Here is a 24706-nt window from a genome sequence, read left to right on the forward strand (position 1 = left end):
CTCCTGCCCCTATTTCTTAAGTTCTTATGAAATCTTGTCAGCAATATCTGCTCCTTGGGCACTGGGGCTTGTTCTCACTGTGACTGTTAATGAGCTGCTATCATTTTTATATTTTGTTTTATTTGTCCCTGAACTGACTGCTAGTCTCTCGCTAACTGAGCCGGACTCTCCGATTAGTCCCAGCAGTGAGAAACGGGACAATCAAAGCCACATCCTAACTCCAGTCACGAGGCCCTGTGTGTTCAGTGAAGGGCAATTGGGGAGGGGGTGAGGCAGGGGTCTCCTGAACAAGATCTGTGGAGGTGAGTATTGATTAGTACTGGGATCTGGTGATACACGTTATCCCCGGAGATGTTATATTGCCAGGTGTGATTATAAATATACCGGCCACCCGTCCTCAGGGTCTCGTTTGCTTTTTAAAATTCGAGCTTAAACTGAAAACTGAACTTTCCCCACTGACCCATTTCCCCGCTGACCCATTTCCCCGCTGACCCATTTCCCCACTGATCCATTTCCCCACTGATCCATTTCCCCACTGACCGATTTCCCCACTGACCCATTTCCCCACTGACCGATTTCCCCACTGACCCATTTCCCCGCTGACCCATTTCCCCACTGACCCATTTCCCCGCTGACCCATTTCCCCACTGACCGATTTCCCCACTGACCCATTTCCCCGCTGACCCATTTCCCCACTGATCCATTTCCCCACTGACCCATTTCCCCACTGATCCATTTCCCCACTGACCCATTTCCCCGCTGACCCATTTCCCCACTGATCCATTTCCCCACTGATCCATTTCCCCACTGATCCATTTCCCCACTGACCCATTTCCCCATTGACCCATTTCCCCACTGACCGATTCCTTGTTTTCTTTTTCAGCAGCAATTTCCCGAGCGATGGTTGGTAAGTGACTTTTCTATATTTTTATTATCTGGGTCAGAAGTAATTTGAAGAGGTGTAGTCTATCTCACTGGGCCCACCCTCCAGCCCTGGGCCCATCCCCCTCACCCCCAGACCTGGACCCATCGCCCTCACTGGGCCCACCCCCCAGCTCTGGGCCCATCCCCCTCACTGGGCCCATCCCCCTCACTGGGCCTATCTTCCCCACCCCAGCCCTGGGCCCATCCCCCTCACTAGGCCCATCCCCCTCACTGGGCCCATCCCCCTCACTGGGCCCACCCCCCAGCCCTGAGCCCATCCCCCTCACTGGGACTATCTTCCCCACCCCAACCCTAGGCCCATCCCCCCCCCCACCAAGCACCAGATTTTAATGAATTCAGTTCCCCAACATGCACCTGCTGGGATTTGAACTCGCTGCCTCTGGATTGCTGCTCCAGTGCCATCACCACTGCCGTTGGAAGGTCCAGCTCTCCACCCATCCTTTCTCAGTCTCTCTCCTTACTCAGCATTCTGCACAAAGCTTCTCAAGATTTAGCAGTCCCAGCTGATAGAGAAAGCTGGGTGCGAATTTGACCTGCACTCTCGGTCAGTGTAAGCGCTCAGTCTCTGTGCTTCATTCACCAGTGATCGAGGAACAGGCTGCTGGGATCACTTTGCAGTGTCGGAATATGAAAGAATGGGAGAAGGACGGAGTGAACTACGCAAAGCTGACGGACAATGGGAAGGTGAAGATAACAAGGCTCTCGGACTCTGACAGCGGAGAATATTCCTGCACTGATGGTGATGATAGGTCCTCTGCCTTTGTGTTTGTTAAACGTAAGTCTTTGCTCGGCTTTGATTGAAGAGGATTGACGAGGTGGGGTGTGTGGGTGGGGTGTGTGGGTGGGGTGTGTTGGCTGGGTGTGTGGGTGGGGTGTGTGGGTGGGGTGTGTAGGTGGGGTGTGTTGGCTGGGTGTGTTGGCTGGGTGTGTGGGCGGGGTGTGTGGGCGGGGTGTGTGGGTGGGGTGTGTTGGCTGGGTGTGTGGGTGGGGTGTGTGGGTGGGGTGTGTTGGCTGGGTGTGTTGGCTGGGTGTGTGGGTGGGGTGGGTTTGATAGGTGTGTGTGTGGCGTGTGTGGGGGTGGGAGTGATGGGGCTGGGTGGGGGTGTGCGGGGTGGGTATGTTTGATGGGTGTGTGGGGTGTGCAGGGTGTATGTGTGTGCGTTGGGTGTGGTTGGACAGTATATTAGTGCTCCAGTCTGTCACATTGATGTTCTTAGGGTTCTGATTGTGAATATTGTTTATGGGGTTGGGAGCTGAGCAGATGGTGAGGGACCTTCCCCAGAGACAGGAGAGGTCTCTGGATAAGGAGCATGATCTCCCCAGAGCCCTGCTGCAGTCTGCAGAAAGTCACCTGTTACCCTAAAGGAGTGCGTGGTGTAAGAAGAACAAAAAGACAAAAATAATGATTCCTAAAGTTTAAAAGAACAATAAGTATGACAAGTACTCAGTGTTTCCCTCTCCCTGCTTTCAGTGTGTAGGAACTGTGTAGCCCTGGATCCCAGCACCATCTTTGGGATTGTGGTGGGGGACCTCATTGCCACCATCTTCATCGCGGTGGCCATTTACTGTGTGACCACTTCAAACAAGGACAAAGGACACCGAGGTAGGGCATTGCTTTAGATTTTCTAATGACCCCTCCCCTGATGTTCTTGTGCTCTATTGAAGGCACTGACCCGTGGGGTCAGGGCCCGGACAGGGGACCCTCCAGAACACGCGGCCATCATTGTAGAGCCAGATCCTATCTCATTCCAACAATGGTCACTGCTCAGGAATGGGAACCTGGCTGAGTTGTCTCTTCCCTTGCCCAAACTCATTGAGGCAAATTGCTGTGTCTGTCCACAGCCCTGTCTGAACCTGGCCATTCTCGGCCCCACACAACCTTTACCAACTGAGCCATTGGAGAGCGCATGTAGGAACAGTAGGAGGCCATTCAGCCCCTCGAGCCTGGTCCTCCATTCTATTGGATCACGGCTGATCTGTATCTCAATTCCATCTTCCCGCCTTTGCTTCATATCCCTCAAGACCTCTGCCCCCAAATCTCCATCTCAGGCTTGAACGCTCCAGTTAACCTCCAGCATCCGCAGCGTTTTGGAGAGTTCCCGATTCCCACTGCCCCTTGTGTGAGGAAGTGCTTCTTGATATTATCCCTGAACGGCTGGGCTCTCATTTTCAGATTGTGTCCCCTTGTTGGGACTCGCTCATCAGAGGAAATAGTTTCTCTGTATCGACCCTCACAAATCCTCTCAACATTTTAAATATCTCAATCTTCTCTGCTCAATACATGAAAACTGCCCTCGTAATTTAACCCTTTTAGCCCCTAAGATTCTGGTGACTCTGCACTGCTCCCCCTCCGAGGCCAATATATCCTCCCTGGGGAGTGGGGCCCAGGACTGGACGCAGGGTCTGACCAGGGCTCTGTATACTGGCGCATCACTTCCTCCCGTTGTACTCCAGCCCCTCGAGATAAAGGCAAAACGTTCCATCAGCCTCTTGGATTGCTTATTTTACTGCTCTTTCAAACGATTCTACAGTAAATTGTCCCCCAGATCTCCCAGATCCCCCTATTCCCCAGACCCCCAGATCCCCCTATTCCCCAGATCTCCCTGATCCTTGACTCTAAAAGGATCAAAACCTTTCCTTTAATAACTTCCCATTTTGAGATGGCAGTAAACAAGGTAAAGTCACTCCTGGGCTGCAGCACTGCCTCTGCCTCAGACTATTCCATTTTCTTATCCTTGTGTTTTATCTTCCAGCTTCTGACAAACAGAACCTTGTCCCTCGAGACCAGAATGATGTGTATCAGGTGAGGACAGTCAACAGTTATCAACTACAGTAACGCCTTGAGTAAATCCGAGCCTTTGACCAAATGACGCCGGTTCAGCAAATCCTAGGCACCACTAACTTTCCAGCTTTGTCCCTGAATCCTCACAAACAGTTTGAGTTTTGTCTCTGATTGAAGTGTAAGCCCCAGAGCTGCAGCATAGACACAGCCTGTGGCCCTGATTTGGGAAGCAGTTGATGGGGAAATCCTGCAACATTCACCCAGCCACGGTGGGCCAACCATTGGGCCCATGTTGGTGGGAGTGTGTCACAACCATGGCTGCAGAATGTTGGGGTCTGGTGTTGTACGGTTTGGGTGTGTTTTGTGTCGACTTCTCCACATCACGTGAGCTGATAACTCAGAACACAAAGACTGCCACATGAGCCAGCACCCAGTACTTTGATGGGGTTTTAAATCTTACAAATCACAAAGTTCTGTAAAAGGAGCTCTGTGATGCTGCAGGAAGCAGACGGTGTACAATCAAAACTTAGCCTCGGTGGGAAATGGAGTAAAAATTCAAATATCTCTGAAACTGGGGATTATTTTACATAGAAACTACTTCTTTCTCCATTAAACTCGTGGCCAGGGTTCACAGCAGTTACTGGGCTCCACACAGTGTGCCTCTGGTGACCTTCCCTCCTGAGGGAATTTTCCTCACTTGGTGTCTCGCGAGACACAAAGATCACTGTGCGGAGAGCTGGTGGGGAGTATCGCCCTGAGTCTATCCCCCAGAGGGCTATCCCCCAGAGGTCTATCCCCCCCAGAGGTCTATCCCCCAGAGGTCTATTTCCCCCCCCCCAGTGGTCTATCCCCCAGTGGTCTATCCCCCCCAGAGGTCTATCCCCCCCAGAGGTCTATCCCCCAGAGGTCTATCCCCCCCCCCCCAGAGGTCTATCCCCCCCCCCCCCCAGAGGTCTATCCCCCCCCCCAGAGGTCTATCCCCCCCCCCCAGAGGTCTACCCCCCCCCAGAGGTCTATCCCCCCCCCCAGAGGTCTATCCCCCCCAGAGGTCTATTCCCCACCCCCCAGAGGTCTATCCCCCAGAGGTCTATCGCCCTGAGATCGATCGCCCTGCGATCAGTGTGGAGGAAGAGATTTTTGAGAGTGTAGATATAACTGAGTGTGAGGGCTGATTGTGGAATTAAGGCAGTAAATTTTCACATTTTCTTTGAATCCCAATATCTAACACTATCTTTTCTTTTTGGTCAGGATCTGGGGAAGCGGAGAGGGAGCTGTGAATACAGCCAGCTCGCCCCCCGCCTGAAACTCTGAAGCCCTCCGCCCAGGATCCACTGCTCAGACATTGTTAGCTCAGACATTGTTAGCCAGCTTGTTCTCTCTCGCATTCGCTGCTTTCATGCCACTGGGGAGCTTGGGCTGTGGTTGTTCAATTTGCACCAAGTAAGCACGGTCACTCCGTGTTCAAATCTCATGCTGCACCAACACGATGCCTTGCTGGCAACTCCCGCTGTCATTTTAATGGCAACATTTTGGAGATGAACAATTCTCTAAGCTGACGACAGACCGCAAGGGAATTAATCGCAGCTTGACGCAGGGTTTGCGGGCAGGGGTGGAATGCTTTGTGGGGGATGTTCTGGGGGAAAGACAGAACAGAGGGGGCGAGAGGGAGATGGAGGGGCATGGGGGAGGGGAGATGGGGGAGGGGAGGAGAAGTTCGGGGTGAACCCCTGGGAATAATCTTATTACACGATATAACTCAGGAGCTGGTCTCAGTTTCCCAAAGATGCATTTCATTCCTTTCACAAAAGAGTTGGTAAACTTTATTAGTTTATTCTTAGTTGCTGCTTTGTAGAAAGTGTTGCTCGGTGTTAAAGGGTGTGTCACTGGCTCTGGGAGCCGCTCCCCAGGGCTGGGGGGTCTGTTTGATGACCCTATACTTTCCTCCTTGCAGTAATGAACGAGTGATTGGCATCAACCTTCCACTAGCCGCCAGCTAGCTTCAGAATTGCTTTTTAAGCTTTGCATCTAAATTGTATTTTGGGGGATTTTAAAATGTTGAGAGTTGGGGAAAAGGCAGCTTGAAATGGTGAGCACGGGTGTAGGCACATGTACAGTGGAGGCTCACAGTCCCTGCTCCCAGGCTGGGCCCGCTGGGCACGGCACTGGCCATTATCGGGATCATTGGCGACACGGAGGTTGTTTAGTTTGCACGGGCTGAAGGCAGATGGATATCTTGGTCGGGCTGGAAAATGCGCAAGGCACAATTCTCCCCATAAAGGTGAGCAGAGCCCGGAGTGGGGAGGCGAACACTCTGCAGTCATTCTCGGGCTGTTACATGCTGTGATACGATTCCTTGCTTTTGTAAAAGAATGAACTAAGTTATACTTACACAACGGGCGTGTGTATAACGGGCCGGTGATCCAGTAGCGCCTGATTTGCAACATGCCGAAATTGCCCGGGTGTTGGGCCCAGTGAGCTCCGTGGGCTGAGCAGCCGGTGCTCCCGGTTCTCCCTCCACACTTCCCGGTGTGCTGATGTCTCACCCTGTGTGTTCTCTGATTCTCATTTGTAGTTTTGTAGATTTTGAGAACTTTGAAATAAATTGCCTGGGACTGCCGCCGGGTGTGCCTCTGCTGTTTGTAACCGTCACACTTCACATTCAGAGATTGCAAACCAGTTCACCCAGAGGCCAAATCAAAACGGAAAATGCTGAAGACATTTTACGAATAAACCACTCGATCAGATCCCAGCCTGTAACTCACTTTCAGGTTTCTTATATTGAAGACAGAGATCGATAGATTTTTGGATATTAAGGGAAGCCAGGGATATGGAGATAGTGCAGGACGATAATCAGCCATGATCTTATTGAATGGCGGAGCAGGCTCGAGGGGCCGAACGGCCGCCTCCTGCTCCTATTTTTATGTACTTTTTATCAGTTTTTTTTCTCCATTTTCTCTCTAACCTAGAACAGTGGTTTAAACTAGGTGCAGGAAACTATAAAGTATTCTATAAAATTTATAACTTAACTAATTAAATTAATTCATATAACTATAAGTAATCGTTGAATAAAGACTTTAACTAATTAAATAAATAAAATAAAGCACGACTGAGATACAGCAGGGCGGGTCGGGACAGCAGTATGTGGGAGTTTGTGGACAGCGAGACTGGGCAGGTGGTGTGTCGGGACGGCAGTATGTGGGAGATTACGGTCAGCGCGACCATCCCGAGAAAACACGTCTGCAGGAGATGTCTCCATCTCAAATCTCTCCGGCTCAGTCATTGAGCTGGAGTGTGAGTTGGAGACACTGACACATAAGGGAAGGGGAGGAATTTCTAGACAGTTTTATCCAGAATACAGTCACACCCCAGAGGAAAACACAGGTTCAAGAAAGGGAGCGTGTGACTGTTAGGGAGCCGGGTAGCAGGGATTTAGGAGCGGTTGAGAAGGAGGTCCAGCAGACACTGTCTTGTCCAACAGGTACGATATACTCGCTACCTGTGAGGACAAGGAGAAAAATTGCAGCGAGGAAAGCCACAATGCAGACCAAGGTACCCTGGCTCATCAGGATATCCGGGGGGGGAGAGCAGAATAGAAATGTGGTAGTGATAGGGGACTCTATAATTAGGGGATAGATAGTGTCCTCTGCAGCCAAGAACGAGAATCCCAAAGGGTGTGTTGCCTACCCGATGCCAGGATAAGGGATATCTCACGGCAGCTGGAGAGGAACTTGAAAAGGGAGGGGATAAATCTAGTTGTCGTGGTTCATGCTGGACAAACAACATAGGTAGGAAAAGGGAGGAGGCCCTACTGAGAGAGTGTCAGGAATTAAGCTCCAAATTAAAAAGCAGGACCCTCAAGGGTAATAATTATAATGCAAATTGGCATAGAAGCAAACAGATCAGGAGAATTAACATGTGGCTAAAGAGCTGGTGTGGGAAAGAGGGGTTCCTTTTCATGGGACACTGGCACCAGGTCTGGGACAGGAAGGAGCTGTACCGATGGGACGGGCTCTACCTGAACAGGGATGGGACCAGTGTCCGAGCGGAAAAGGTAAATAGGGAGGTGGCAAAGGCTTTAAACTAGTACGATAGGGGGATGGATCTACAAGAAATGTAACCAGTCTAAATATAAACAAAACAGGAAAAGAGAGCATAGGAAAGAATAAAGTAAGCAAGGACATTGATTACAAGAGAATACATAGAGTTACAGAACAGGAGTCTAAAAAGCTGGTTAAACATAAAGACAGAGGCAATCCTCTTAAAAATGAGCGAAACTGTCTGTACAGCAATGCAAACAGAGTCCATAATAAAATAAGGGAGCTGGAGGCAATCATGTGTTGTGAGGAACCAGACATAGTAGGGATTACTGAAACATGGCTGCAGAAAAATCCAGAGTGGGAATTAAACATTGCAGGGTATAACATTTAGAAGAGAGAGAGAAGGAAAAGGGGGAGATGGAGTAGCTGTACTTATTAGGGATAATATAATGACAGTAGAAAAAAGTGTCGCAGCTATCAACAAAATAAAAATAGAATTTATGTGGATAGAGATAACAGATAATGGAGGATCAATCACACCAATAGGTGTAGTTTACAGACTACCTTAACAGTGGAAGGGAGGTGGAGGAAGAAATAGGCAGGTAAATTAGGGAAATTAGTAAAAAAGCCATAGAATAATAATCATGGGGGATTTCAACTACCCGATGTTAATTGGCCAGAAGAGGTAGGTAAAGGGGATAAGAGAATGGAGTTGCTACAATGTGTACAGGACTCCTTTCTAACCCAATTTGTAAAAAGCCCAAGAAGTGGGAAGTCGCTATTAGATCTAGTAATAGGCAATGAACTAGAGCAGATAAGAGAAGTAAAAGTAGGGGAACATCTAGGCAATAGTGACCATAATATAATTGAGAAGGACATAAGTATGATGAAAACCAGGATAATAGATTGGAAAAAAGCTGATTTTTAGAGACTGAGAATAGAACTTGGGAAAATAAAAGGGCAAAATTATTGGCAAACAATGAGGTAGAACAGCAATGGGAAACATTGGAAACGGTGTTCAGAGTTCCGGAATAATATATTCCGCGAAAAGGAAAGAACAAACTAAGCATGAATAAAGCCATAAGGGAACAATTGAGGGTAAGGAAAGAGGCATACATTAAGTACATAGACAGCAGGGGAGTGCATGATAAGGGAGAATACAAAATGATTACGAGAGAAGTCAAAGAAACAATTATGAAGACAAAGAGGAACTATGAAATTACATTACCAAGGAACATAAAACAAAATAGTAAAATATTTTATAGGCACATCAATAAAAAAGTACGGTTGGGATAGGAATAGGGCCATTAAGGATAGACAGGATAATAGGGAAATTGATGGGATTAAAGGCCGATAAATCCCCAGGGTCTGATAGTCTGCATCCCAGAGTACTTAAGGAAGTGGCCCTAGAAATAGTGGATGCATTGGTGATCATTTTCCAACAGTCTATTGACTCTGGATCAGTTCCGATGGTAGCTAATGTAACACCAGGGAGGGAGAGAGAAAATGGGTAATTATAAACCGGTTAGCCTGACATCAGTGGTGGGGAAAATGTTGGAATCAATTATTAAGGATGAAATAGCAGCGCATTTGGAAAGCAGTGACAGGATCGGTCCAAGTCAGCATGGATTTATGAAAGGCAAATCATGCTTGACGAATCTTCTGGAATTTTTGAGGATGTAACTAGTAGAGTGGACAAGGGAGAACCAGTGGATGTGGTGTATTTGGACTTTCAAAAGGCATTTGACAAGGTCCCACACAAGAGATTGGTGTGCAAAATCAAAGCGCATGGTATTGGGGCTAATGTACTGACATGGATAGAGAACTGGTTGGCAGACAGGAAGCAGAGAGTTGGGATAAATGGGTAATTTTCAGAATGACAGGCAGTGACTAGTGGGGTGCCGCAGGGTCCAGCTCTTTACAATATACATTAACGATTTAGATGAAGGAACTGAGTGTAATATCTCCAAGTTTGCAGACGACACTAAACTGGGTGGCAGTGTGAGCTGTGAGGAGGACGCTAAGAGGCTGCAGGGTGATTTGGACAGGTTAGGTGAGTGGGCAAATGCATGGCAGATGCAGTATAATGTGGATAAATGTGAGGTTATCCACTTTGGTGGCAAAAACACGAAAGCAGAATATTATCTGAATGGTGACAGATTAGGAAAAGGGGAGGTGCAACGAGACCTGGGTGTCATGGTTCATCAGTCATTGAAAGTTGGCATGCAGGTACAGCAGGCGGTGAAGAAAGCAAATGGTATGTTGGCCTTCATAGCTAGGGGATTTGAGTATAGGAGCAGGGAGGTCTTACTGCAGTTTTACAGGGCCTTAGTGAGGCCTCACCTGGAATATTGTGTTCAGTTTTGGTCTCCTAATCTGAGGAAGGACGTTCTTGCTATTGAGGGAGTGCAGCAAAGGTTCACCAGACTAATTCCAGGGATGGCTGGACTGTCATATGAGGAGAGACTGGATTAACTGGGCCTTTATTCACTGGAGTTTAGAAGGATGAGAGGGGATCTCATAGAAACGTATAAGATTCTGATGGGACTGGACAGGTTAGATGCGGGAAGAATGTTTCTGATGTTGGGGAAGTCCAGAACCAGGGGACACAGTCTTAGGATAAGGGGTAGGCCATTTAGGACTGAGATGAGGAGAAACTTCTTCAGTCAGAGAGTTGTTAACCTGTGGAATTCCCTACTGCAGAGAGTTGTTGATGCCAGTTCATTGGATATATTCAAGAGAGAGTTAGATATGGCCCTTACGGCTAAGTGGATCAAGGGGTATGGAGAGAAAGCAGGAAAGGGGTACTGAGGGAATGATCAGCCATGATCTTATTGAATGGCAGTGCAGGCTCGAAGGGCCAAATGGCCTACTCCTGCACCTATTTTCTATGTTTATATCTTTCTATGTTTCTATGAAAGTTAGCATACAGGTACAGCAGGCAGTAAAGAAGGCAAATGGTATGTTGGCCTTCATAGCTAGGGGATTTGTGTATAAGAGCAGGGAGGTCTTACTGCAGTTGTACAGGGCCTTGGTGAGGCCTCACCTGGAATATTGTGTTCAGTTTTGGTCTCCTAATCTGAGGAAAAACATTCTTGCTATTGAGGGAGTGCAGCGAAGGTTCACCAGACTGATTCCCGGGATGGCTGGACTGACATATGAGGAGAAACTGGATCAACTGGGTCTTTATACATTGGAGTTTAGAAGGATGAGAGGGGATCTCATAGAAACATCCAAGATTCTGATGGGACTGGACAGGGTAGATGCGGGTAGATTGTTCCCGATGTTGGGGAAGTCCAGAACCAGGGAACACAGTCTTAGGATAAGGGGTAGGCCATTTAAGACTGAGATGAGGAGAAACTTCTTCACTCAGAGAGTTGTTAACCTGTGGAATTCCCTGCCACAGAGAGTTGTTGATGCCAGTTCATTGGATATATTCAAGAGGGAGTTAGATATGGCCCTTACGGCTAAAGGGATCAAGGGGTATGGAGAGAAAGCAGGAAAGGGGTACTGAGGTGAATGATCAGCCATGATCTTATTGAACGGTGGTGCAGGCTCGAAGGGCCGAATGGCCTACTCCTGCACCTATTTTCTATGTTTCTATGTTTCTATACCACAGGTAATGATAGAGAGATGGCAGAAATATTAAATAATTATCTTCCTTCGGTATTTACCAGGGAGATGGAACAGGTGGACATGACATTGGATGATGAGATTAGTAATGAGATAAGTACATTTAAAATAAAAAGAGGGGATATATTAAATAAACTAATCAAACTCAAAGAGGATAAAACTCCTGGTCCGGATGGATTGCATCCACACATTTTAAAAAAATCGAGGGAATGGTTAGCAGAGGCCTTACTACACATATTTAATAATTTGGTAAAAAAAAGTTGAAGTGCTAGAGGACTGGCAGATAGCTAATGTAATGCCTACATTTAAGAAGGGGGATAGAAGATGTCTATTCCCGGGAATTATAGACCAGTCGGCTTAACATGGTGGTAGGAAAAATAATGGAATTCCTGCTAAAGGAGAAAATAGAAGAACATCTAGAAACCAAAAATATAATAACAAATAGTCAGCATGGATTTCAAAAGGGAAAGTCTTACTTAACCAACCTCATTGAATTTTTTGAAGAGCTAACAGTGAGATAGACAAGGGTAATGCAGTAGATGTAAGAGAAGTAGCAATAGGGATTGTGGATGCATTGGTTATAATTTACCAAAATTTTGGGGAGGTCCCAGCAGATTGGAAAACTGCAAATGTAACGCCCCTATTTAAAAAAGGAGGCAGACAAAAAGCAGGAAACTATAGACCAGTTAGTCTAACATCTGTGGTTGGGAAAATGTTGGAGTCCATTATTAAAGAAGCAGTAGCAGGACATTTGGAAAAGCATAATTCGGTCAGGCAGAGTCAGCACGGATTTATGAAGGGAAGTCATGTTTGACAAATTTGCTGGAATTCTTTGAGGATGTAATGAACAGGGTGGATAAAGGGGAACCAGTGGATGTGGTGTATTTGGAATTCCAGAAGGCATTTGACAAGGTGCCACATAAAAGGTTACTGCACAAGATAAAAGTTCACGGGGTTGGGGGTAATATATTAGCATGGATAGAGGATTGGCTAACTAACAGAAAACAGAGAGTCGGGATAAATGGTTCATTCTCAGGTTGGCAACCAGTAACTAGTGGGGTGCCGCAGGGATCAGTGCTGGGACCCCAACTATTTACAATCTATATTAACGACTTGGAAGAAGGGACCGAGTGTAACGTAGCCAAGTTTGCTGATGATACAAAGATGGGAGGAAAAGCAATGTGTGAGGAGGACATTAAAAATCTGCAAAAGGACATAGACAGGCTAAGTGAGTGGGCAAAAATTTGGCAGATGGAGTATAATGTTGCAAAGTGTGAGGTCATGCACTTTGGCAGAAAAAAATCAAAGAGCAAGTTATTATTTAAATAGAGAAAAATTGCAAAGTGCTGCAGTACAGCGGGACCTGGGGGTACTTGTGCATAAAAGGATAGTATGCAGGTACAGCAAGTGATCAGGAAGGCCAATGGAATCTTGGCCTTTATTGCACTAATATGTAAGTCAATCTGCTACATTGATATAATTTGCACTTTCATGGCTATTTTAATGTACAATTGCAATAAAATATGTCAGATTTGCCCTCAATCATGTACATACCAGCATGTTGATAAAACACCTCAATGGCCAACCCTCAAGTACTTTGCAATATGTCAACATCATTTCAATTTTACTTACAAATACAGATATTCTGGAGTATAAAAGCAGGGAAGTCTTGCTACAGCTATACAGGGTATTGGTGAGGCCACACCTGGAGTACTGCGTGCAGTTTTGGTTTCCATATTTATGAAAGGAAATACTTGCTTTGGAGGCAGTTCAGAGAAGGTTCACTAGGTTGATTCCGGAGATGAGGGGGTTGACTTATGAGGAAAGGTTGAGTAGGTTGGGCCTACTTATTGGAATTCAGAAGAATGAGAGGTGATCTTATCGAAATGTATAAGATTATGAGGTGGCTCGACAAGGTGGATGCAGAGAGGATGTTCCCACTGATGGGGGAGACTAGAACTAGGGGGCATGGTCTTAGAATAAGAGGCCGCCCATTTAAAACTGAGATAAGGAGAAATTTCTTCTCTCAGAGGGTTGTGGATCTGGAAGTTGCTGCCTCAGAGAGCTGTGGAAGCTGGGTCATTGAATAAATTTAAGACAGAAATAGAGAGTTTCTTAAACAATAAGGGAATAAGGGGTTAAGGGGAGCAGGCAGGGAAGTGGTCCACTTCGGGGCCAGGAGAGGCGAGGGCCCAGGGGCAGCACAGGCCCAGCCCACACTGCGATATGTGTGCTCACTGGGTCCGTGCAGCAGAGCAGGTCTCCAGTCGTCTTGGATAACCCTTGCCACTGGACCAAGATCTAGCTCTGTCAAGCCTGTGTGGTGGCTGATGTGCAAAGGCCACCACATGTTAAACAAATCCACGCACAGGCATCTTCCACCCTTCAGGATGTAGCTCAGGACGTGGAATATTAGGTCCTTCATTGAAACACCTGGGAACTCATCCTTTTTTGGCGAGGAAGCAAGTCATCCTCGCTTCGAGGGACTGCCTATGATGATGATGGGCCTGAGTCCATGATCGGATCAGCCATGAGCGTATTAAATGGCGGAGCAGGCTCAAGGGGCCGTATGGTCTACTCCTGCTCCTATTTCTTATGTTCTTATGTAATTTATCTAGATTTTCAAAAGGCCTTCAGTAAGGTATCATATAATAGATTGATGAACAAGGTCAGAGAATGTGGAGTCAGGGACAAGTAGCAGAATGGATAGTTAGCTGGCTTCAAGACAGAAAGTAGAGAGTTGGGTAAAAGGCAGCTTATTCACAGGGGCAGAAGGTGGGTCATGGTGTTCCACAAGGAACAGTGCTGGGACCACTGTTATTCACTGTTATGTATTTAACCCCTTGCAACCTGTATTACACTACCACCAGAGGGCCTATCTTGGGAGCACGTTTTATAAGCAGGCCACCCACGAAGTACCTGCATTCTGGAGTCTCATTAAAGGAGCTAAGGTCACACTTGCTCATTGTACACAGTACTCAGTTTCATCCTTTATTATGAACTTATCAATTGGCAACGAGGTAACGAACAACCGCACAAAAATGCAAAAAACTGGAGAAGTTCTCAGATTGGGAGGCCTTCGTGGAGAGACTTGACCAATACTTCGTGGCCAACGAGCTGGAAGGGGACGAGAACTCTGCCAAACGAAGGGCGATCCTCCTAACTGTCTGTGGAGCAACAACCTATGGTCTCATGAAGAATCTCCCAACTCTGGCAAAACCAACAGCTAAATCCTATGAAGAATTGTGTACACTGGTCCGGGAACACCTAAATCCTAAGGAAAGCATTTTGATGGCGCGATATCGGTTCTACACGTATCAACGGTCGGAGGGCCAGGAAGTGGCGAGCTATGTCGCCGAACTAAGGTGTCTTGCAGGACATTGTGAATTTAAGGGATTCCTAGAACAAATGCTTAGAGACTTTTTTGTACTGGGCATTGGTCATGAGGCAATCCTTCGCAAACTGTTAACCGTTGAAACTCCAAATCTAAGTAAAGCCATAACGATACCCAGGCATTTATGCCCACCAGTGACAACACCAAACAGATTTCGCAGAGTAAAGAGGTTTCGGCCAGTACTGTGAACAAAGTAACGTCGGTTTCGAGCAGGAATGTACATGGCAGAACGTACACGCCGGCTGCTGCTGTTAGACCTCAGATGACCCAGAGTCCGCTATCGATCGTTAATGCGAGGCAGTTAACACCTTGTTGGCGCTGTGGAGGTGATCATCGGCACCATCAATGCCACTTTAAACACTATGCGTGCAACGATTGCAGAACAATGGGACACCTCCAGCGAATGTGCAGGCGAGCTGCAAACCCTGAAAACCACCACATTGCAGAGGAAGATCGATCCACTGTGGATCAGATTGAATTGGAGACTCGAACCGAGGAGGCAGAAGTGTACGGGGTACACACAGTCACCACGAAATGTCCACCAATAATGTTGAAAGTTGAACTGAACTGGAACTGGACACAGACGCGAGTCAGTCCATAATGAGTAAAAAGGTCTTCGACAGGCTGTGGTGCAACAAGGCACACAGGCCCAAGCTCAGCCCCATTCACACCAAACTAAGGACTTACACCAAGGAACTAATCCCTGTAATTGGCAGTACAGAAGTCAAAGTTTCCTATGATGGAGCAGTACACGAACTCCCGCTGTGGATTGTGCCAGGGGATGGCCCCACATTGTTTGGCAGAAGCTGGCTGGGAAAAATCCGCTGGAACTGGGATGACATCCGAGCGCTCTCATCCATCGACAACGCCTCATGTGCCCAGATTCTGAGCAGGTTTTCATTGTTATTCGAGCCAGGCATTGGAAGTTTCACGGGGGCGAAAGTGCAGATCCATTTGGTTCCCGGTACGTGACCTATCCATCACAAGGCACGGGCGGTACCGTACATGGTGCGTGAGAAAGTTAGATTGAGCTGGACAGGCTGCAGCGAGAAGCATCATCGCGCCGGTGGAATTCAACGAGTGGGCCAGTTTGCAACCAGTCGGTTATGCGTCAAGGAGTTTGTCCAAGGCCGAAAGGGCCTACAGCATGCTGCATTTACGGGGTAAGGAAAATGCACCAGTACTTATTTGGCCTCAAGTTTGAGATTGAAACTGACCACAAGCCGCTCATATCGCTCTTCTCTGAGAACAAAGGGATTAACACCAATGCCTCTGCCCGCATCCAAAGATGGGCGCTCACGCTGTCGGCATACAACTATGTAATCTGCCACAGACCGGACACAGAGAACTGCGCAGATGCTCTCAGTCAGCTGCCATTGCCCACCATTGGGGTGGAAATGGCACAGCCAGCGGACTTGCTCATAGTAATGGATGCATTCGACAACGAAAAGTCTCCTGTCACAGCCCGCCAGATCAGAAACATAGAAACATAGAAAATAGGTGCAGGAGTAGGCCATTCGGCCCTTCGAGCCTGCACCACCATTCAATAAGATCATGGCTGATCATTCCCTCAGTACCCCTTTCCTGCTTTCTCTCCATACCTCTTGATCCTATTAGCTGTAAGGGCCATATCTAACTCCCTCCTGAATATGCCCAATGAACTGGCATCAACAACTCTCTGAGGTAGAGAACTCCACAGGTTAACAACTCTCTGAGTGAAGAAGCTTCTCCTCATCTCAGTCCTAAATGGCCTACCCCTTATCCTTAGGCTATGACCGAAGGGCCGAATGGCCTACTCCTGCACCTATTTTCTATATTTCTATGTTTCTATGACCCCTGGTTCTGGACTTCTCCAACATCGAGAACATTCTTCCTGCATCTAACCTGTCCGGTCCTGTCAGGATTTTATATGTTTCTATGAGATTCCCTCTAATCCTTCTAAACTCCAGTGAATACAGGCCCAGTCGATCCAGTCTCTCCTCATAGGTCAGTCCTGCCATCCCGGGAATCAGTCTGGTGAACCTTCGCTGCAGGTGAGGCCTCACTAAGGCCCTGTACAACTGCAGTAAGACCTCCCTGCTCCTATACTCAAATCCCCTAGCTATGAAAGCCAACATACCATTTGCCTTCTTCACCACCTGCTGTACCTGCATGCCAACTTTCAATGACTGATGTACCATGATACCCAGATCTCGTTGCACCTCCCCTTTTCCTAATCTGCCGCCATTTAGATAATATTCTGCCTTCGTGCTTTTGCATCCAAAGTGGATAACCTCACATTTATCCACATTATACTACATCTGCCATGCATTTGCCCATTCTCCTAACCTGTCCAAATCACCCTACAGCCTCTTAGCATCCTCCTCACAGCTCACACCGCCACCCAACTTAGTGTCATCTGCAAACTTGGAGATATTACACTCAATTCCTTCATCTAAATCATTAATGTATATTGTAAATAGCTGGGGTCCCAGCACTGAGCCCTGTGGCACCCCACTAGTCACTGCCTGCCATTCTGAAAAGGACCCGTTTATCCCGACTCTTTGCTTCCTGTCTGCCAACCAGTTCTCTATCCACGTCAGTACATTACCCCCAATACCATGTGCTTTGATTTTGCACACCAATCTCTTGTGTGGAACCTTGTCAAAAGCCTTTTGAAAGTCCAAATACACCACATCCACTGGTTCTCCCTTGTCCACTCTACTAGTTACATCCACAAAAAATTCCAGAAGATTTGTCAAGCATGATTTCCCCTTCATAAATCCATGCTAATTTGGACCAATCCTGTCACTGCTTTCCAAATGCGCTGCTATTTCATCTTTAATAATTGATTCCAACACTTTCCCCCCTACTGATGTCAGGCTAACTGGTCTATAATTCCCTGTTTTCTCTCTCCCTCCTTTTTTAAAAAGTAGTGTTACATTAGCTACCCTCCAGTCCATAGGAACTGATCCAGAGTCGATAGACTGTTGGAAAATGATCACCAATGCATCCACTATTTCTCGGGCCACTTCCTTAAGTACTCTGGGATGCACACTATCAGGCCCCAGCAATTTATCGGCCTTCAATCCCATCAATTTCCCTAACACAACTTCCTGCCTAATAAGGATTTCCTTCAGTTCCTCCTTCTCACTAGACCCTCAGTTCCCTAGTATTTCCTGAAGGTTATTTCTATCTTCCTTCGTGAAAACAGAACCAAAGTATTTGTTCAATTGGTCTGCCATTTCTTTGTTCCTCATTATAAATTCACCTGAATCTGACTGCAAGGGACCTATGTTTGTCTTCACTAATCTTTTTCTCTTCACATATCTATAGAAGCTTTTGCAGTCAGTTTTTATGTTCCCAGCAAGCTTCCTCTCATACTCTATTTTCCCCCTCCTAATTAAACTCTTTGTCCTCCTCTGCTGAATTATAAAATTCTCCCAGTCCTCAGGTTTGCTGCTTTTTCTGGCCAATTTATATGCCTCTTTCTTGGATTTAACACTATCCTTAATTTCCCTTGTTAGCCACGGTTGAGCCACCTTCCCCGTTTTATTTTTACTCCAGACAGGGATGTACAATTGTTGAAATTCATCCATGTGATCTTTAAATGTTTGCCATTGCCTATCCACTGTCAACCCTTTAAATATAATTTGCCAGTCTATTCTAGCCAATTCACGCCTCAAACCATTGAAGTTACCTTTTCTTAAGTTCAGGAGCCTAGTTTCTGAATTAACTGTGTCACTCTTCATCTTAATATAAAGAATTCTACCATATTATGGTCAGGACCTGGACCAGCTAGGATCTTTTACTGTCCTTGGTAAAAAAAAACTGTGTCCTCCATGGGAGCTGGTCCAGTGTCCCAGCGGAGATGCGGGAGGTGATTAAGCCGTTCCACAGGCGCAGAGACAAAATGTCCCTGCAGGCGGTCTGTCTGTTGTGGGGTAATCACGTGGTCTTACCCAAGAAAGGCAGAGATACGTTCATTTGTGAACTACACAGCACCCACCCAGACATTGTAATGATGAAAGCCTTGGCCAGATCCCATGTGTGGTGGCCCGGCATTGACTCCGATTTAGAGTCATGCATGCACCAGTGTAACACTTGCTCTCAGCTGAGCAATGCACCCAGAGAGGCACCGCTGAGTTTGTGGTCGTGGCCCTCCAAACCGTGGTCGAGGATCCACGTGGACTATGCGGACCCATTTCTAGGCAAAATATTTTTGGTTGTTTCAGGTCAAATTGGCCAATGGACAAACACAGAAAACATTTGGACCAAATCAAATTGCAGTTCACCAACAGCTACGAACAACCCGAAGAGGACACCACCAACTTTGACCCTCCAACACACACACAAGTGGCAACTGACATCATGGTTGACCACGAAGCTGAACTCACCATCCCCAGCAACCCGGCAAGGCCAGCTGCCCAGCAACCCAGTGAAAAACTAACCAACTCACCCACACCCACATTGATACTGAGACGATCGACAAGGGAGCGAAAAGCCCCAGACCATCTCACCTTGTAAATAAGTGTACTATTGACTTTACGGGGGAGTGATGTTATGTATTTAACCCTGTGTAACCTGTATTACACTACCACCAGAGGGCCTACCTGGTGGAGTCCCAAGGGATCCCAGCATCCTTTGGGAGCACTGTATATAAGCAGGCCACCCATGAGGTACCTGCACTCTGGAGTCTTATTAAAGGAGCTAAGGTCACACTTGCTCATTGTACACAGTACTCAGTTTCATCCTTTATTATGAGCTTATCATTCACAATTTACATTAATGATTTAGACTTTGGAACCAATAATACAATTTTTAAATTTGCAGATGACACCTAATTGGGGAGTACAGTCAATACTGAGGAGAACTGCAACAAATTACAGGAGGACATTAATAAACAGGAAAAATAGAGAGGGAGGTGACTTATTACTGGGAGGGTGCGAGTCTGGATGGGGTAGAGGAACAAAGGGATCTCGGATACAAATACACAAATCACTAAATGTTGTGTCACAGGTTAGCAAGGCCATAAAAAGCAAACCCAGCACTAGGGTTTATTTCCAGAGGGATAGAATTGAAAAGTAGGGAAGTTATGCTAAACCTGTATCGAACACACTTGGAGCACGGCGTACAGTTCTGGTCGCCGTATTATCAAAAGGATATAGAGGCACTGGAGAGGGTGCAGAGAAGATTTACAAGGATGATACCAGAAATGTGAGCGTATACATATCAGGAAAGGATGAACAGGCTGGGTCTCTTTTCTCTTGAAAAACGAAGGCTGAGGGGTGACCTAATAGAGGTCTTTAAAATGATGAAAGGTTTTGATAGAGTGGATAGAGAGAGAGTGTTTCCACTTGTGGGGAAGAGCATAACTAGAGGCCATCAATATAAGATAGTCACCCAGAAATCCAAGAGGGAATTCAGGAGAAACTTCTTTACCCAGAGAGTGATGAGAATGTGGAACTCGCTGCCACAGGGAGGGGTTGAGGCGAATAGTATCGATGCATTTAAGGGGAGGCTGGACAAGAATATGGGGGAGAAGGGAATAGAGGGTTATGCTGATAGAGTTAGATGAGGAAAGACGGGAGGAGGCTCGAGTGGAGCATAAACGCCGGCATGGACTGGTTGGCCCAATGGCCTGTTTCTGTGTCGTATATCCTGTGTAATATAAACCCCCCGAACCCAGCCTGTAACTCACTCCCAGGTATCTGTTATTCGATATATGAACCCCCCGAACCCCCTGATTTGTCCCCACTGGCTCCTGGGGATCAAACCCCAATGTGTTGTCAGCTTTCAGATCAGCCATGACCTTATGAATGGTGGAGCAGGCTAGAGGGACTGAATGGCCAACTCCTGCTCCTATTTCTTGTGTTTTTTGATATTGCTGAAGTGTGAGGTTCTGCCTCGAACCCACTGAGCCGTCATTGACCGGTCTCTCCCATCATGAGCTTGCCTGCCCGACACTGTAACCGAGGATAGAGCAAGTGACTGGCTCCCCAAGTCAGAGTCTTGGCAGTGCAGTCAGCATCTCCTGGGCAGGTGGTGCAAGGAAGCATCAGGGGTGAGAGGTGAGGGGTGAGACTGCCGACAGCTTGCTCAGGGGGCAATGACTGGGGTCTCTGACACCGCTCCCACCCCCTCCACCAGCTCCCCTCCCCCGACACACCCGCCAGTGGGACTGAGTGCTCGGGGGCTGAGTCTCGACAGTGCAGTCAGCATCTCCTGGGCAGGTGGTGCAAGGAAGCAGATCAGATGGCGCTTGTACAGTAACCCGTCCTGTTGGTATCTGTTCCACGCTCTTGTGCTGGCTGGAGATAAAGACAATGAGGGCGGAGAATGAAGTCAGAGAGGGAGAGGAACAAGTGAAGTTGCTGTGGGAGTCCTGAGAGTGTGTGGGAGGTGAACTCCTTCTCACATCTTGAGCCTCCGACTGGTGCAACTGTCAAACTGGCAGCATACCCCAAATGTCAACAATAAACAATGAAAAGGAATAAAGATCCAGCCTGTTGCTCTGACCCGTTTCCCAGCCCGGTGCACTCAGCCCCCGAGCACTCAGTCCCACTGGCGGGTGTGTCGGGGGAGGGGAGCTGGTGGAGGGGGTGGGAGCGGTGTCAGAGACCCCAGTCATTGCCCCCTGAGCAAGCTGTCCGCAGTCTCACCCCTCACCTCTCACCCCTGATGGTCAGAGTGCACTGAGATCAGACACAAAACACGCAACCCACCCTCCACCTCCAGCTGGGGGCGGTGGGAGTCACAGGGAGTGCAGCACAAAAAGTAATTCTCCAAAATTCTAATTGTTCAGTGTTTTAATACATGGACAAAATAAAAAATCTAAAAACAGCAAATGCTGGAAATACTAAGCGGCTCAGGCAACATTCGTGGAGAGAGAGACAGAGTTAGTGTTTCAGGTCTGTGACCCTTCATCAGAGCTGGTAAAAGTTAGAGATTGAACAGATTTTAAGCAAGTGCAGGGGCAGGGGGATAGGGGAGGTGAGGAATGAATAAAAGGGAAGGTCTGAGACAGGATGGAGGGCAGGAGAGATTAAATGACAAAAGGTATGATTGTACAAAGCAAAAGGTAACGGTAATGGGACAGATAAAGAAATGAAAGATGGGTCTATGTAGGGTGTAAATTGCAAAAGCAGAATCACCAACAGTTGCCATCAGGGCTTACAGTCGGAAACTGCTGAACTCAACGTTGAGTCCAGAAAGTTGTAAAGTGCCAAATCGAAAGATGAGGTGCTGTTCCTCGAGCTTCCATGAGTTTCACTGGAACAGTGAAGGCCGAGTTCAGAGGTCAGAGTGGGAGTGGAGTGGAGAATTAAAGTGACAGGCGACTGGAAGCTCCATCCGCTTACGGACTGAACAGAGGTGTTCCGCAAAGCGGTCACCCAATTTGCGTTTAGTCTCCCGCACCGTGAGCAGCACATGCAGGACATTAAAATGAACAAATGACAAGTAAATCGCTCCTTCACCTGGAAGGAGTGTTTGGGGCTCTGGACGGTGGGAAGGGAAGAGGTGAAACGACAGATGTTGCATCTTGCACAGGAAGGTGCCATGGGCAGGGGAGTGGGTGTTGGGGGTGTTGGGGGTGATGGAAGAGTGGCCCAGGGTGTCTCGGTGGGAACGGCCCTTCAGAATGTTGAAAGAGGAAGGGAGGGGAAGATGTGTTTGGTGCTGGGATCACGCTGGAGGTGGTGGAAATGGCGGGGGATGATCCATTGAATGTGGGGTAAAAGGTGAGGATAAGGGGAACCCTGTCATGGTTCTACAAGGGAGGAGAAGGGGTGAGGACAGAAGTGCTGGAAATTGGACAGACACGGTCGAGGGCCCTGTCAACCATGGTGGAGGGAAATCCTCGGTTGAGGAAAAAGGAAGACATATTGGACGCATTGGTATGGAAAGTGGCATTGTCAGAACAGATGCGATGGAGAAACTGGGAGAATGGAATAGAGTCATTACAGGAAGCGGGATATAATCAAGGTAGCTGTGGGAGTCAGTAGGCTTATGGTGGACATTGGTTGACAGCCTATCCCCAGAAATGGAGGTATAAAAGTTGAGGCAGGGAAGAGTTGGAGATGGACCATGTGAAGGTGAGGAAAACTTTATAACATACTGTCACCTCTCGCACCACCTCCTGCCCAGGGGCACTGAGTCCAATGGTAGAGGCCATAGTGTGACCACTGAATCAGCAATCCGTCCTGGTCTGAATGCTCGACACGACACGATACTGGGACACGTTAATCACTCTCAGTTATATCTCAGTCAGTGATTCATGTAGCAATGATACTGCAGCTTGTGACTCACAGTAATATTGTTTGCTGCACTCTCTCCCTCATCAATGGGAGTGGTCCTCTGCACTGTCCTCTCATTCTTTCTCTGTTCCAACCACCTCATGTGATGCCCCTTCTCCTACCTACATCCTTACTGTGTTAGAATCTCACTACCCCATCTCGACTCAAATCCCTTTTCTCCCAGGACCTCAGAACTGTGCAAGTGAGCTTATCTTTCTGGATTTCACGCCAGATATTTTACTCATGATCAGCATTACTGCCCACTTTTGTAATGGTCCTCACATCCCTTATGAACAGGAGTGTGCCTTCATCTGCTAATATCTGGGTAAAAGATGTTAACACACTCTCGATAATGTTAACACATTGGGTTAAGAACCATTCAAGGAATATTGTAAAAGGACACACAGGAAATCAGTGCTTAGAATAAATTTAGTAGCACTTTGCCTTTGATGAACTACCCTGTGCCTTCAATGCTGCGGTAATTAAGCTAATTGTCTGTTACACAATGAACAGATTAAGCACCAAGTAAGAACTTGCACCACAATAAGTATTGACCTTGGAGTCAGAAGGTCATGGGTTCAAATGCCACTCCAGAGACTCGAACACATATTGTAGGACAACACTCCCAGTTGGAGTTGGAGGTGCCGTATTTTGGATGAGGCATTAAACTGAGGCCCTGTCTTAACATAGAAACATAGAAAATAGGTGCAGGAGTAGGCCATTCGGCCCTTCTAGCCTGCACCGCCATTCAATGAGTTCATGGCTGAACATGCAACTTCAGTACCCCATTCCTGCTTTCTCACCATAACCCTTGATCCCCCTAGTAGTAAGGACTTCATCTCACTCCCTTTTGAATATATTTAGTGAATTGGCCTCAACAACTTTCTGTGGTAGAGAATTCCACAGGTTCACCACTCTCTGGGTGAAGAAGTTTCTCCTCATCTCGGTCCTAAATGGCTTACCCCTTATCCTTAGACTGTGACCCCTGGTTCTGGACTTCCCCAACATTGGGAACATTCTTCCTGCATCTAACCTATCTAAACCCGTCAGAATTTTAAATGTTTCTATGAGGTCCCCTCTCATTCTTCTGAACTCCAGTGAATACAAGCCCAGTTGATCCAGTCTTTCTTGATATGTCAGTCCCGCCATCCCGGGAATCAGTCTGGTGAACCTTCGCTGCACTCCCTCAATAGCAAGAATGTCCTTCCTCAAGTTAGGAGACCAAAACTGTACACAATACTCCAGGTGTGGCCTCACCAAGGCCCTGTACAACTGTAGCAACACCTCCCTGCCCCTGTACTCAAATCCCCTCGCTATGAAGGCCAACATGCCATTTGCTTTCTTAACTGCCTGCTGTACCTGCATGCCAACCTTCAATGACTGATGTACCATGACACCCAGGTCTCATTGCACCTCCCCTTTTCCTAATCTGTCACCATTCAGATAATAGTCTGTCTCTCTGTTTTTACCACCAAAGTGGATAACCTCACATTTATCCACATTATACTTCATCTGCCATGCATTTGCCCACTCACCTAACCTATCCAAGTCACTCTGCAGCCTCACAGCATCCTCCTCGCAGCTCACACTGCCACCCAACTTAGTGTCATCCGCAAATTTGGTGATACTACATTTAATC

At 47.3% G+C, this 24706-nt stretch overlaps 2 protein-coding genes across 3 annotated transcripts in view; both read left to right on the forward strand.

Annotated features, from left to right (window-relative positions):
* The window catches only part of LOC139276499 (T-cell surface glycoprotein CD3 delta chain-like), a 21463-nt gene extending 16131 nt beyond the window's left edge, over positions 1 to 5332 (forward strand). The window contains exons 2-6 of the mRNA XM_070894608.1: positions 884 to 907; positions 1529 to 1720; positions 2417 to 2548; positions 3699 to 3748; positions 4976 to 5332. Coding sequence (XP_070750709.1) covers positions 901 to 907; positions 1529 to 1720; positions 2417 to 2548; positions 3699 to 3748; positions 4976 to 5038 — 444 coding nt within the window. The 5' untranslated portion in view covers positions 884 to 900 and the 3' untranslated portion in view covers positions 5039 to 5332. The remainder of the gene's footprint in view (positions 1 to 883; positions 908 to 1528; positions 1721 to 2416; positions 2549 to 3698; positions 3749 to 4975) is intronic.
* The window catches only part of LOC139276498 (T-cell surface glycoprotein CD3 delta chain-like), a 61522-nt gene that overhangs the window by 6948 nt on the left and 29868 nt on the right, over positions 1 to 24706 (forward strand). The gene's annotated exons all lie outside the window — the stretch shown is intronic.

Source organism: Pristiophorus japonicus, chromosome 11 (assembly GCF_044704955.1).
Source record: "Pristiophorus japonicus isolate sPriJap1 chromosome 11, sPriJap1.hap1, whole genome shotgun sequence".
NCBI lineage: Eukaryota > Metazoa > Chordata > Chondrichthyes > Pristiophoridae > Pristiophorus > Pristiophorus japonicus.